Source organism: Peromyscus californicus, unplaced genomic scaffold (assembly GCF_007827085.1).
Source record: "Peromyscus californicus insignis strain IS unplaced genomic scaffold, ASM782708v3 Scaffold_6__1_contigs__length_162567912, whole genome shotgun sequence".
Taxonomy (NCBI): domain Eukaryota; kingdom Metazoa; phylum Chordata; class Mammalia; order Rodentia; family Cricetidae; genus Peromyscus; species Peromyscus californicus.
In genome coordinates, this window is record NW_026294584.1 from 154309490 (window position 1) to 154325153 (window position 15664).

Here is a 15664-nt window from a genome sequence, read left to right on the forward strand (position 1 = left end):
ATAAAGTTTACTTCTGGTTTAATAGACTTTGGTGGTCTGACTGACCACAATTATTGCGAGACCCTGGACACAACAGGAATAAGGGGAGAATATCAATATATAACAATAAGTAAATGTGAAAATTACTCACCAATCTCAAAGCTCCCGTTGATCAATCCAACTACAGATGTGGAGATATCAAATTGTCTCTCTATATGTGTAAGCATAGAATTCATGTAAGTTCCTGATAGTGATTTGGCTACATATGCCATTGTTAATGAAAACAGAAACATCTAAGAAGAAAAATGTTTAAAAAAAGGTGAGAACTTTGTTTTCCAGTTATATATCTTCTATCTACTGACAAAAAGGCCTCTACCATGAGATATAAGATTGTATGCAACTTAAACAGACCTTGAACATGGAAGAAGCCTTAAAGTGTAATCTCTGCTCTATCACTGTCCTAACTCTGGTGTAGTGGTATTTGCTCCACCCATGACCTTGGGCTATAGGGCCCCAAGGAGGCAGTGCTTCTTGTCCTTGTATGTGACCTCTTAAAAAGAGAGGAGAGCAGGGTTATGGGGTCCATAGAGAGGTGGTTCAGGAGTTAAGAACATAATGTTCCATAGGAAACAGGTTCAATTCCCAGGTCCTTTGGAGTCTGATCACACCAGGATAATACATACATACATACATACATACATACATACATACATACATACATACAAAAAAGAAAGAAGGGACTACATGATCCCTCCCTCTTCTCTTTTTAAGAGGTCAGGTACAATGGTAAGAAGCACCACCTCCTTCAGGCCCTATAGCCCAAAGTCATGGGTGGAGCAAATACCACTACACTGTGGAAATGCAGGGTTAGAGTAGCTGGTTAGCAGTGATGAGTTCTGTAGGTGGGTATGGATTTGCTCATGTATCAGTGTATCTTATTCTCACAGAAAGACATGGAGTTATTCTATGCAAGACACAGCTATTGATGGCTCTTCAGCAATATACTGTTATCCTCAGGACAAGTGTTGTCCACTTTAAGGAAGGGAAGGAACAAAACACAGAATTACACCACGGCGTCATTTCTGCAGCAAGCCTACTCTGTTCTATCTGCAGGAATGACAGGTCTCTGGATGTTCCTGGCCAGTTCAACACTTTGTCCTCTTTGTCTGCATTCTTGAGAACAAGCTACATTCTCACTGATGGAGGCAGCGTGACCTGTTCTTTTTTCCTTCCTGGGTCAATATGCCTATAACCCTTTATCTCAGTAGTCCAAGTGGTGTTCATGGCATGAAAACACAGGGCAGAACATTTTGGGAGTCTCTTGGATGCAGGATGAAGTGTGGCTGTGTCCTGATAAGACTCCTCACTACCTGTCTGTTACTAATGAACTCTTGAGTGATGGAGTAAATGAGCTTCCTGTTTCCCTTCTCTTCCAGCAGCTGCTTGATGGCAAATGTCATCATCCCAGCTTCTGGAACTTCTGTGTTATCTCATCTGAAATAATAGGCAGATCATACTGTGTTAGATTAGTTATTAGTGCTTGTAAATTTATTGTCACTGTACCAATTAATTTGGATAAATGAGAACAGAAATAATTGTTAAAAAAAGAATTGAGAAACATAAACACCAAGTTCATTATAGCTCAAAAGTACTCTATGATTGTAAGAAAGTGTAACTCCAGCTCTAGAAGTTTGTCTTCTAACTCCAAATGTCATTTGCAGAGTTCTCTTTTCCCCCTACAAATCTTACAGATGATGTGATTGATACTTGATAATTTTAATGTGGGTTTTATAACTCAGTTCCTATATTTAAAAGTAAGATCTATCAAAATAAAAATATCAGACTTAAGGAGATATTTTATTTGGTCTTTGTTTTGAAGGAGAAATCCAAGCAGGTAGTGAGCACACTGCACTTTCTCTAAAGCATGTGATTCTGCTCAGAAAGTTAACAAAACCAGTGTCCATGCTGGTTTAGGTCTATTGCTACACAACATCTGTATTTACAAACCACATCTTGCTGACTGTTCACCTCAGCAATCTAGAGTCTGAAGCAAACTTTTTTTGGAGCAGTCTTTTCATTTCCTAAGGGAGTTCTCTTTTTTCTCTCATCCTTTTTCTTTTTTAGTGTATCCATGTTCGTGAGTTCATGTATATATATGCACATGGGAAGACAGAAAACAACTGCAGGTGTATTTCCTCAAGCTTTATACAGTTTTTAAAAAATAACAGAGACTCTCGCCTGCCTGGAATTCACCCAGAAGGAAAGCCTTGCTTGTCCATGAGCACCAAGTATCTGCCGACTCCATGTCCCCCACACTGGGATTGTAGTTAGTGTTAACCATGCCTAGTTTCTATGTAGGCTTGGGGACTGAACTCAGGTCCTCCTGCTTCTAAGGCCAAGTACTTTACTGATCAAGACATCTCCTCACTTCCTTGAGAAATGTTCCTTTCAGTTAATAAATTTTATTGATAAACCTTACTGTTTGGTGATTTCATCCATGCATGGCATCATCATTACTTTCTACCTCTGTTCTCCCCCTTCCTTTCCCATCAATACCCTCATTCCTACCAGTACTTTTCCAAGGTTCATGCATTTTGGATTAGCTTTTTGTTCCATGAAGTTTAACCAGGGCCATCTGTGTAGCCACTGGGTTAGAACTAACCAGTGGTGCCTGGTGAAGTCATCAGTGTGTGCATGGCTGAAGGTCATTAAGACCATCATTCCCCCTGTCCTGGGACACTTTCCTTAATGATTATATTTCTAAACCTACGAAGCAGCAGCTTCAGTCTGGCACTGTAGAGAATTTGACCACTCTAACGTTCTAGATAATTCTAAATTCAGAGAAGTCTAATTATTTTAAACAATTACTGCTAATTTTGACTTGTAAACTCATGGTTTTAACATTTTCCCATAACCTTCACACCAATATCCACTGTTCTTAAACTCCAAAGTATTTGTGGTGGTTTGAGTAGGAATGGCCCCCATAAGCTCATAGATTTGAATGCTGGGCCACCAGGTAGTGGAACTATCAGGGGCTGTGGCCTTGTTGGAGGAAGTGGGTCAATGAGGGTGGGCTTTGAAGTTTCATTAACTTCAGCCAGGTCCGGTGTCACTCTCTTCCTGCTGCCTGCCTATCTGCATGTAGAACTTTTGGATCCATCTCCCTTGGACCCCCATGCTTCCCACCATGATGATTATGGATTAAACCTCTGAACTTGTAAGCCAGACCCAATCTAATAATTTCCCTTATGAGTTGCAGTGGCCATGGTGTCTCTTCACAGCAATAGAAACCGTAACTAAGACAATAACCACAGATAAACTTTGAGAAGTAGTGTTTATGGTATCTGATGACATTTCTCTACAAATGCTATTAATATTAGTAACTAATAATCACAATACTCATCTTTTTCCTAAGCTATGATGCTGGAGATGTGGCTCAGCAATCAAGATCACTGACTGCTCTTGCTGAGGACCTGAATTCAGTTCCTAACACCCACCCACATTGTGTGTGGTTCAAAACCACCTGTAACTCCAGTTCCAGGAGATCCAACACTTTCTTCTGGCCTCCAAGGACACCGGACACATAAAAGATGCACCAACATATATGAGGGCAAAATATCCATATACATAAAAATAAAAAATAAATTTAAAGTAATTATTAAAACATCTTAAAGGTGGAGGAGGAGGTATAGATCAGGAATAGAGGAGTTTTCTGGTGTATATGAGCATATGGGTCTAATCCCTCATACCACCAATTGTAATAGGATGGCACTGAAGGGGAAGAACTCACACACACACACACACACACACACACACACACACACACACACAGGTCTCAGAATTATTTTTTATCTAACATGTAGGACTACCATTACCCTTTCTAGATGAAATACACTTAAGAATCAACAATCTGCACCAACTGTACAAAGTGACACATCTAGTATGCATCTGGCAAAGGTTTTGAGCCAGGGGACCTGCGCTCCTCAGAATAATGTGATAACTTGAGGGGGTCGGGTCTCAATAATTCATGCCTCACTGCAGGTAAAAACACTTTCCAGGGCTGTGTCTGAGGCCTCTGTCTCCTTTACATTAATGAATGGAGTCCACTACATGTGACTAAGGTAAAGGAGCTTGTGATGGGATGACTGAGGAAGCAGCAGCTTAGAGAGGAACCTGTGAGGGACTCTGTGGAGACTAGGCCAGTGCTCAGATTCCTTGGGTTAATACAAGTTCACATTGGTGATGCAAAGATGCCTTTGGAACTACGAGAAGGACAGTTGTCTCTAAACTACTGAAAACCACCAAAACAGTGAACAGAGTGGACGTTTTTCTTACTAAACAGTGATGTTAGTATTGCCAAAGCTTGAAAAAATATTTGTCTGACTGGGTCATGAAGTCTTCTTTGCATATCATTCAACAGAGCACTTCTGTTGGGGAACTGTTTCCTAGCTGTGGCCCCTGACTTTCTGTCAAGAACCCCAAAGGGCTGAGCACTGAGGTTCTGACCTCTGTCCTCAGACTAAATTCCACAACCTATACATTTTAAATGTAATATATACCTAAAACATTTTAAATCTCATCCACATTTAAGATCACCTAAAGCATTCTTATTAAGTTTCCTAAATGAATTATCCTGATTAGACATCTCTAACTATAAAATCAAGTTCTTTAAGGCAAAAAAATTAACAACAACTTGGGTAAAATGGCTTTTGTGTTGGAAAACTTCATGTAATCTGAGCAATGTTACAAGGACTATCAAAACATACTCAAAAGACTCTCATGCACATATACATGCATACAAGCTAACAATCCATACCTTCATCTTGGAAAAACATCTCACCCCATGAGTCCAAACCCTGTTCTCAGGTTCTGCCATGTTGTTCTTCTGATTCTTTCCAGATGTCTATGCTTTGAATGTCTTACTGCTGGCTTTACAAAAAAAACAGACAGTTGTTAATTAAATTATTTACTGAACTGTAACAAGTCATTCTCTTTTTTTCATCTCTGAGGTTAAATTGTTTCTCTTTCTTTTTTTCTCGCATACATTACATCCTGACTTGCAGTTTCTCCTCCTTACATTCCTCTCAGTCCTTCCCCCACATCCTCTCCCCCACATCCATGCCTCTTCCATTTCCCTTAAGGAAAAAAAAGAGCTCTCATCACAGGGATATCAACTAAACAAGGCATAATAAGTTACAAGAAACTAGACAATGCCTTATATCAATTCTGGACAAAGCAACTCAGTAGGACAGTTGTTAAATTATTAAAACAGACAGTTGTTTAATTATTTACTGAACTATTACAAAGCTGTAGATAAATTTCTAAGTGGTCTTATTAAATAAAAAACATGGAACCAGATTGTAGTTGGAAGATTTCTCTGTTCCTGTCCAGCCTTGTGGTCCCACAACCACTTATAAAATAAGCATTCAGAAGCTTATATTAATTAACTGCTTATATTAATAACTGCTCAGCCATTAACTCAAGCTTATTACTGACTAGCTCTCACACTTAAATTAACCCATAATTCTTATCGATATTTTGCCACATGGCTTGGTACCTTTTCTCATTTCTGCCTTGACACCTTGCTTCCTCTGTCTCTGGCTGGCGACTCCTGGCTCAGCCTTCCTCTTCCTAGAATTCTCCTTATCTGCTTATCCCACCTATACTTCCTGCCAGGCTAATGGACAATCAGCATTTTATTTATCAACCAATCAGAGCAACACATTCACAACATACAGAATGACATTCCACAGCACCCGATATAGAGGTAAAAGCCTGAGAGAGATCAGAAAAATAGGGAAAAACACAGCTAAGTTTACCTCACCAACTCGGCAACTTCCACATGCGAGCAACTTCCTATCTACCCACACCTATATGCCTTGCTGTTCTGCCATCTGATTTGCTCTCTCTGTCCAGCTACATCACTTCCTCTTCCTGCCCAGCTCTGTCACTTCCTGTCTGTCTGTACAGATCTCCATGGTTAATTAGTGTTTAGAATTTAAGGCATGCACCATCACACCTGGCTGTTTCCAGTGTGGCCTTGAACTCACAAAGATCCTGACAGATTCCTGCCTGCCAACTGATAGGATTAAGGGCATGTGTTGCAATTGCCTGACTTCATTGTTTATTTATAATGGCTGTTCCTATTCCTCTAATCTCCAGGCAAGCTTTATTTATTGAAGCACAAATAAAATATGACCACATTTCAGCACAAATAAAATATCAATACATTTCCCCTTTTTTGTCTAATAAAAAATAAAAAAGTTATAACTAATATAAGAAAAACTATATACAATAACTATATACAATATATACAAGCAACAAATACATCAACAATGCCTAGTCCATTTTCATTTGACAAATTCAAAGAAAATATTGCATTATCTATCCTATTTTTGTGAATCCAAAATGTATCTAACTCACTTTCTATCCTACCTTCTATTACCAACAGAAAACTATCTTATGATGTCTTTCAAACTTATACACTTAACACCTCTTAGTGAGTTTCTTTTTTAAAATTTCTTAACAAGGAAAACTGTAGCTACAGCCATCTAATCTTCAAATCCCTCAGAGACTTGAGAAGAAAATAATATTACCTAGTAAAACAGAAAGTGAAAACAAGCGACTTCCAAAAAATGAGTTATGACAGAAACAGCCAGCAGCCTAGACAGTCACTTAAGGTTTCTCTGCAACATTGGGGCATCACCTTTGGCCTACAGGCTTAGCAAATCTGACAGACTCATTTGTGAAGCAGAATGTACTCAAGGCCTATACCTTGACCCCACAGTTGGTGTGAGTATTCCATGTACCAGATAAACTTGAATTCCACCAGTGTCATGTCATGATTCAAGATTTTAAATTCTGGAAATTGCTGGTGTTTGGGGAATTCAGCTTCCCATTCTTCTCTGCTTGTGGGTGGCTTCATCTCCTTTATTAAATGCCAGTCTACCATTGAGAGTCCAGACTCTGTCAGCCTAGTTACTCCTCCAAGAATAACTGCTCCAGCCACTGCTCCACTGCATTCCAGAAGCCATCAGCCCCCTACCTGTTCAGTTGCCTTCAAAGGAAGGCACACTGTACCTTTTCTGGATTGCAAAGCCACTTCAATGATGTTGCCATATTGTCCTGGCCTCAGAGGACACCTGTTGTCAAAGCTGCAACCACACTTGTCTTGGCAAGAATCAGCAGTCCCCACCCGTGTGTGTGTGTGTGTGTGTGTGTGTGTGTGTGTGTGTGTGTGTGTGTGTCCAACCTGCTTATTCATTTTGGACAGCATACTGCCAGCAGTCAATTTGAGGGCACTTTCTTGCCCAGTGGCTGACTTTTGTCACAATGAAAGTTAACTCCATGTGGAGGTTCTTCAATGCCCATATCTTCTCTGAAGTAGATTGGCGCTGCCAGGAGCAGCCATTTCTCATAGTCATAAAAACAAAAACTACATTATTAAAGCATCTTAAATGCCATATTCTGTAGATCTCTGAAGGGTTTGAAGATGACTTGTTTATCTAAAATATATCTCTGCTTGACCTTGAAAACATACCTAATATGACTAGAAGTTTGATTGTAATGTCTAACTACTAACTTTTATTTCTTTATATCCTAATAGTTGCTAATAAAACATTCAAAGATTAGCAAATTGCATTACTTTGTTAAATGAATGGTATAGGTACAATATTCTGAACAAGATTAGAAATATATGTACAATATATCAATCTCAATTTGGTATCAAAATACATAATTTTTATATAATATACAAAAATCCAATCCAATATAAAATGTTTAGAGCTAGTAGTTGCTTTCTAAAAAGTAGAATCAATGATCTACCTTTTTATCTATATCATATCTATATCCTCTTTTTTTCTTTTCAGAATAGATTCAATAATCTATCCTTTATTCTATCATTTCTATATTTTTTTCCAGAGTAGATTTAATAATCTACCTCTTACCTATATATTCCATTTTTTCAAACAAGAACCTTAAATTTAATCTCCATTGTTTAGTCTTTTTCCTGACCATTAATAATAACAATTTGTAACCAACCATCCTAAACAACAACAATTAATTTAAACCTAAAACCCATTGAAAGACCATAAACCACCTGCCCCACCTCTTGGGAACTGCCCCACCTCTTGGGAATGTGGGCATCGTATTCTTAAAATTGCTTCCTGCTGTTTGTGGGTAAAGGCATCTTTAGGGGATCCTGAAAAGAAAAATTTTGGGTTAATTGTTAAGTTCCAGGAGAGGTAACTATATCATTTGTTGACTAATCTCTGCATAATGTGAAAGTACAGGGCTGATCTCAAATCCTTGTTCAAATAGTATGTGAGGCTGGATCATCTCAGCTAGTCATCTCAAAATTGTCCTGTGTAGCTAGAGTTTTCCTAGTCCTTCCTGGCCCATGGTCAGGACAAATCTCTCTCACCCACCAGTCCCCCAGTCTCTCAGACCCAACTGAGTAAACACACAGAGACTTATATTGCTTACAAACTGTATGGCCACAGCAGGTTTCTTGTTACCTAGTTCTTATATCTTAAATTAACCCATTTCTATTAATCTATAAGTTGCCACGTGGCTCATGGCTTATGAGCACTTTACATCCCTAGTCATGGTGGCGGCTGGCAGTGTCTCTCTGCCTCAGCCTTCCACTTCCCAGAATTCTCCTCCCTCCTTGTCCCACTTATACTTCCTGCCTGACTGCTGGCCAAACAGTGTTTTATTTATTAACCAATCAGAGCAACACATTTAGCATACAGAACATCCCACAGCATGTTCCCTTTTCTTTTTTTCAAAAAAGAAGGTTTTAACTTTCACATAGTAAAATTACAGATAATAAAACAAGAGAGCTGATTGGAATTTGCCTTGAATTGTACAGGAAAAACCCATATCTGGAGTTTGTAAATTTTATACAGATGCAAACAAACAAGAAAAGGCAGGTTACAAATCAGAAAATTTAAGTAAAGTGGTTCAAAATCCTTATAATTCAGTTCAAAATCAGAATTGTAGGCTATTCTGTTGGTATTAATGGATTTTTCAGAACCTCTCAACATAGTAACTGACTCTCAGTATGCTGAGAGAATGGTCTTACATATTGAGACTGCAGAATTTATCCCTGATGCATCAGAATTAACTTCACTATTTATTCAGTTGCAAGATACAATCAGGAAAAGGAGTCATCCATTATATATAACTCACATCAGATCCCATACTGGTCTGCCAGGCCATCTAGCACAAGGTAATGATGAGATTGATAAATTATTGATAGAAAATGTGATGGAGGCCTCAGAATTTCATTAAAAAAACATCATTTCAATAGTAAAGGTTTAAAAAAGGATTTTTCCATAACCTGGCAACAAGCCAAGGAAATTGTTTTTTTGTTTTTTTGTTTTTTTTTTTTTTTTGGTTTTTCGAGACAGGGTTTCTCTGTGTAGCTTTGCGCCTCTCCTGGAACTCACTTGGTAGCCCAGGCTGGCCTCGAACTCACAGAGATCCGCCTGGCTCTGCCTCCCGAGTGCTGGGATTAAAGGCGTGCGCCACCACCGCCCGGCGCCAAGGAAATTGTAAGGAAACATCCTACTTGTTCTTTTTATAATCAGACGCCATTACCAGCAGGATGTAACCCAAAGGGTACTCAGAGGAATGAAATCTGGTAGATGGATGTGTTTCACTTTGTGGAATTTGGAAAACTGAAATATGTACACCATACCATTGATACTTATGGGCAACAGCTTTGAGTTCTGAAAAAGCTGATTCTGTAATCACTCATTTGCTAGAAGCTATGGCCATCATGGGTATACCTACACAAATTAAAACTGACAATGCTCCAGCCTATGTCTCTGTTAAAATGAAACAGTTTTTTGCTTATTACAATATAAAGCATGTTACAGATATACCACATAACCCTACAGGCCAAACAATTATAGAAAGATCAAACAGAACTCTGAAGGATATGCTAAATAAACAGAAAGGGGAAACAAAAAACCCCAGAAATAGACTGCATAATGCTCTATTAAATTTGAATTTTCTCAATGCTAATGAGAAAGGAACAACAGCTGCAGAGAGACATTGGGTAGTAGAAAAAGCTACAGAATTAAATCAGCCTATATACTTTAAGGATGTGCTGACCTCAGAATGGAAACCAGGATATGTGTTACTTGGGGACGAGGTTCTGCTTTTGTTTCTACAGGAGAAGATAAGCTGTGGATACCATCAAAATTGAAAAAGGTTCGATTTGAACAAGAGAGACCTCTTAATTAGAAGAGATGATAGATAGCTCATCAACCAGCATGACCGCCCAATTTAAACTAACTTATACCATTAACACATGCCTTTTCATTTAATCAGATATAACTTGCCAAAAGGGAACCTCCCCAAAATTAGTCTTGGGGAAAGGTTATTGTTTTTGTCTTTTAGGAGAATGAAGGCTAAGGAATCTGAAGAACACTGGACAAATGAGACAAATGAAGAAAAAGGACAAATCATCTGTTCCAAGAAAAAGAGCAAAATGGCCTATTGGTATATCATCTACAAAATTTCATAAGTCTTCCTAAATGTTTGTTTCTGCTCTTCTCTAAAGAAATTTAACACTATTGGTCTTCTTGTAGTCCCAGTTCAATTAAAATTTGAAGCTGACTTTGGAGTAGGAGAATGGCTCTCTCCTTTAAATTCAAGCATGTTGTTAAAAGGAAAATGCAAACTCCCTGTATCATGCCAGAAGAAAGAGCCATCTTCTGATATGGGACAGGAGAAAAATCAAATTAATTAAGGGACTATTCTATTACTACTAATCTCAATTCTTTGATTCTATTCTGATTCTTTAAAGTTTTCTTAAAGTATGAATTTTATATCAAAATTTACAAGATTTATATATATATATTAAACTTTGTTAAGATATTAATGGTCATATAGAACTAATTCTAGAAAAAAGGCTTCAATTAGCTGCCTATACATGTCTTTGTGTTCTAGTCTCTTATCAGTTTTCTACAGGAAATCACAGCCAGGCCTAATATCAACTGAAGTCTCCAAGAAGAAGATGGGGCCCCACAACAACAATAACTCCACGTGGACAATAATGATATCACTAAACTGACAAACATCATCTACAGATTAGCTTTGGACTACAAAGTACTCAGAGCAATTTTGAGAGGGCTAGCTGAGATGATCCAATTTCAAATACTACTTCAATAAGAACTTGAGATAAACCCTGAACTTTGGCATTATGCTCAAACTGGACACCGAGGGATATAGTTACTTTTCCTAGAATTTGACAATTAACCCAAAATTTTTCTTTTCAGAATAAAGATACCTTCACCCATACCCAGCAGGAAGCAATTTTAAGAATACAACACCCACATTCCCAATTAGATGGTGTGGGGCAGGTGGGTTTTTTTTGTTTTTTTTTTTTTTTTGTCTTTAATGGGTTTTGGATCTGGGATAATTTTCATTGTTTAGGAGGGTTGGTTATAAGTTGTTTAAGGGTTAGGAAAAGGGCTAAGCAAAGAAGATTAGATTTAAGGTTCTTGTCTAAAAAAAACAAAAAAGAAAAAGACAATTAGTAGTTTTAAATACTTTATATTGGATTGGATTGTTTTATATTGTATACAAATTATATATATTGAAATTGATATTGTTAGAAAATGCTTTATGTATATTTCTAATCTTGTTCAAGATATTATGCTTATACCGTTCATTTAACAATGTAATGCAATTTGCTGATCCTTGAATGTTATTATTACCAACTATTAGAATATAAAGAAATGAAAGTTAGTAGTTAGACATTACAATCAAATTTGTAGTTGTATTAGGTGTGTTTTCAAGATCAAGCAGATATATTTTAGATAGACAGGTCATCTTCAAACCTTTCAGAGATCTACAGAATATGGCATTTAAATTGTTTTAATAACTTAGAATTTTTTTTTGTTATGACTATGAGACATGTTGGCTCCTCGCAGTACCAATCTACTTCAAAGAAAATATGAGCATTGAATAAAACTGCATATGGAGTTAACTTTCATTGTGGCAAAAGGTAGCCACTGAACAACAAAGTATCCTCAAATCAACTGCTGAGAAACAGGACAGACAGGACATAAACAAAGGACTACCAATTCTTGCCAAGACAAGTGTGCTTCTGGCTCTATCAAAAGGCATCTTCTGAGGCCAGGACAATATGGCACCATCCCTGAAGTGGCCTTTGCAATCTGGAAAAGGTACAGTACCCTTTTCTTCGAAGGCAGCTGAGCAGGCAGTGGGCCAATGGTTTCTGATGTACAGTGGAACAGCAGCTAAAACAGTTATTCTTGAAGAGTAACTAAGCTCACACCTCTCAATAGTAGACTGGCACTTAATAGAGAGATGTGGAGAAGAATGGAATGCCAAGATGAAGTCACACACACATAGCCAAGAAGAATGGACAGCTGAATTCAAAAAAACATCAACAATTTCCAGAATTTAAAATCCAGAATCATGACATGACACTAGTGGAATTCAGGTGTTTCTGGTACATGGACTGCTCTCACCCAATGTAAGGTTGAACTGTTGACCTTGTATACATCCTAGTTCACAAATGAGTCTGTCAGATATGCTAAGCCTATATGCTGAAGATGATGCCCCAACACTGCAGAGAATCCTCAGGTGACTGTCCTGGCAGCTGGCTGTTTCTGTCAACTCACATTTTTTTTGGAAGCTGCTTACATGCACTTCCTGTTTTTATTTTTTATTAGGTAATATTATTTCCTTCTTGGGTTCTGAGGGAGTTGAAGATTAGTTAGTTATGTTGAATATTAGATAGTTATAGTTTTCCTTCTTAAGAATTTCAGAAAAGAAACTCACTAAAGAGGTATAAGTGTATAAATTTGAAAGACATTATAAGACAGTTCTATTAGTAATATAAGTTAGGATAGAAAGTGAATCAGGTACATTTTAGACAACAAAATAGGATAGATAATGAAATTATTTTCTCTGAATTTGTCAAATGCAAATGGACTAGACATTGTTTAGGTATTTATTGCTTGTATATATGGTATATAGTTATTATACTTTTGTATATAGTTTTTCTTATATTAGTTATAACTTTTTTCCTTTTTTCTTTTTATTAAAATAGAAAAGGGGAAATATGGTGATATTTTATTTGTACTGAAATGTGATTTTATTTGTATGTTAATAAATAAAGTTGCCTGGGGGTCAGAGCTAATAGCAAGCCATAGCAGAAGACAGGTGGTGATGGTACACACCTTTAATCCAGATCACATGACAGACAGATCTCTGTGTGTTCAAGGATACAGCCAGCATGGAGACACACGCCTTTAATCTCAATACCAACCACAGAAGACCTGGAGGTCTGTATAGACAGGCAATGACAAGGAGGTCATGTGGTTGGGTTTACAACCAACGAGAAGGCAGAACAGAAAGTCAATAAAAAGACAGATATACAGGAAGTAGGTATCTTGTTGAGGGGAAGGACAGCAGTGGCAGCGAAGGTAAGAAAGGGTTTTTAGCTCTTAGCTATTGCTCTGACCTCTTAGGCTTTTAATTCTGCATTTGGCTCTGAGTTTCTTATTTTAAAAAGACTGTTACATCTACAGTCCTGAGCAGTTTGTAATCCAAAGCTGATATTTTGGTGATGTTTGTCAGCTTAGTGGTATTATTCTATTTACTTCTGAAGACAGCCTTTGTAAAAAATTCATGAAGGATTCTCTGGGTCCTTGTATAACTTTCATAAAGGACTCAGTTTTTTTTCCTTCTTTCTCAATTCTGTCCCACACATTCATGGCTACCATGTGGGATAGAATTAAGGTTTGGTAATCATATAAGCATTGTCTTTGCATGTCAGCATAATCATTTTCTCCAAGAAGCTGATCCTGGGAAATTTCCACATTTCTAGTCCTACATAGTTGTTCTATTGTTTTAGCCTCCTCTTTAAACCATGTTCTCCACTGTAACTGTGGACCAGTCTCTAGGATAGCTGTAATTAATTCTTTCCAGTCTTGAGGGATAATTCTATTACAAGTTGTCCATGAGTTTAACATCTGCTTTACAAATGGAAAATGCATGTCATATGATACTATAGCTTCTTTAAGTCTCCTTAAATCTAACATTTCCACTGCAGTCCACTTAGCTTGTATACACCCTTAAGCATTTGGTAGTTCCTATAAGGTTACCGGAGAGATGAAGTTTGGTTGTTTGAAAACAGGCTGTCTCTCTGTAACCATATAATTCAATCCTGAGATAATTTCACCTTTAAATTCTTCTGTCCAGGTCTGAATTTCTCTATAATTCATTTTAACAGGTTTTTTCAAAATCAATCCTGAATTAGGTTCACCTTTAAATTCTCCTGTCTGGGTCTGAATTTCTCTATAATTCATTTTAGTAAGTTTTTCTAAAGCTTTTAACTTTGCACTCAAATTGACCAACCTTTTAAATACTAAAATAAAAGTGAACAAGCAATATTCATAATTGATGTTACATACATCCCCTCAATATTAATTATCCTCTCATTTAATTGTTCCACTTTCAGACTGTCTAATGTGTTATCAAAAAGGACCAAATTCTTTCCATAGTAAAAATGTTTCCTATTTTTTTGATGTGGGAAAAAATTCTCTTTTAACTAATTTCACCCTGTAAGATACCTATTGACTATGTAGAACAATAGAAATCTGAAGAAATTTCAAAGCAGCGACCTAGTGTGGTGGCAGTCTGAGATGGGAATACTGAGAGAGCCCACCACCCACTAGGAGAGAAAAAGACAAAGAGTGTCCAACCATGTGCTCTAGCATGAGCTATTTAAGCCCACAAGTGGCTTTTTAATGAATTCTTGCCATGTTGAGTGCCAAATGTAAATGAATTTCTAAATGGTCTTATTAAATATAAAACATGTAACCAGGTTGGGGTGAAGGCCTGCGATAGATCAGAAAAATAGGGAAAGCCATAGCTAACCTTACCTCATCAACTCAGCAGCTTCCACATGCAAGAAACTTCCTGTCTACCCACATCTATATGCCTTGCTGTTCTGCCATCTGATTTGCTCTCTTGTGGGAGCCCGTTCTCGGGTTCCTCGTGGCTTTACCCAGCAGGTCCGCATAGAGGATGATTAGACCACAGGCCTAAGTGCAGGTGTCTGGGATGGTCTGCACTTGACTGTGCTGGGGGAGGAGGTCTTTTGCTCCACCCCTTGGCATCTCTATAAAAACCCAGGGGCAGAGACAGTCGGGGCCCATTGGAAAAGGTTCCAGGCCCTCTCGAGGCTATCCTTTATTTTCTATCTGTTTATCTCTGTGATATTCTCCGCAATAAATCCTTCTATCTAATATTTCCTGCTGCTCGCACTCAAGAAAACTCTGGGGAACTGTGGGGGTGGCTGGGTAAACGCCCCACACTCTCTGTCCAGCTACATCACTTCCTCTTCCTGCCCAGCTCTGTCACTTCCTGTCTGTCTGTACAGACCTCCATACCTCCATAGTTAACTAGTGCTAGAGTTTAAGGCATGCGGCATCACACCTGACTGTTTCCAGTGTGGCCTTGAACTCACAGAGGTCCAGACAGATTCCTGCCTGCCAACTGATAGGATTAAAGGCATGTGCTAACATTGCCTGACTTCATTGTTTACTTGTAATGGCTGTTCATATTCCTCTGATCTACTGGCAAGCTTTATTTATTGAAGCACAAATAAAATATCACCACATTTCAGCACAAA

The 15664-nt window shown here is 38.0% G+C and overlaps 1 protein-coding gene across 2 annotated transcripts in view; it reads right to left on the reverse strand.

The window, feature by feature from the left end:
* LOC128098899 (solute carrier organic anion transporter family member 1A5-like) overlaps window positions 1-4855 on the reverse strand; it is a 60702-nt gene extending 55847 nt beyond the window's left edge. The window contains exons 1-2 of one of the 2 annotated variants that reach the window (XM_052720419.1): window positions 4796-4855; window positions 131-272 (exon numbers count right to left, since the gene is read on the reverse strand). In XM_052720419.1, the coding sequence (XP_052576379.1) occupies window positions 131-272; window positions 4796-4855 (202 nt within the window). Of the gene's footprint in view, window positions 1-130; window positions 273-4795 lie in introns of those variants that run through there. The other variant, XM_052720420.1, reaches the window with a different exon arrangement.
* Between the last annotated feature and the right edge of the window lie 10809 nt (window positions 4856-15664).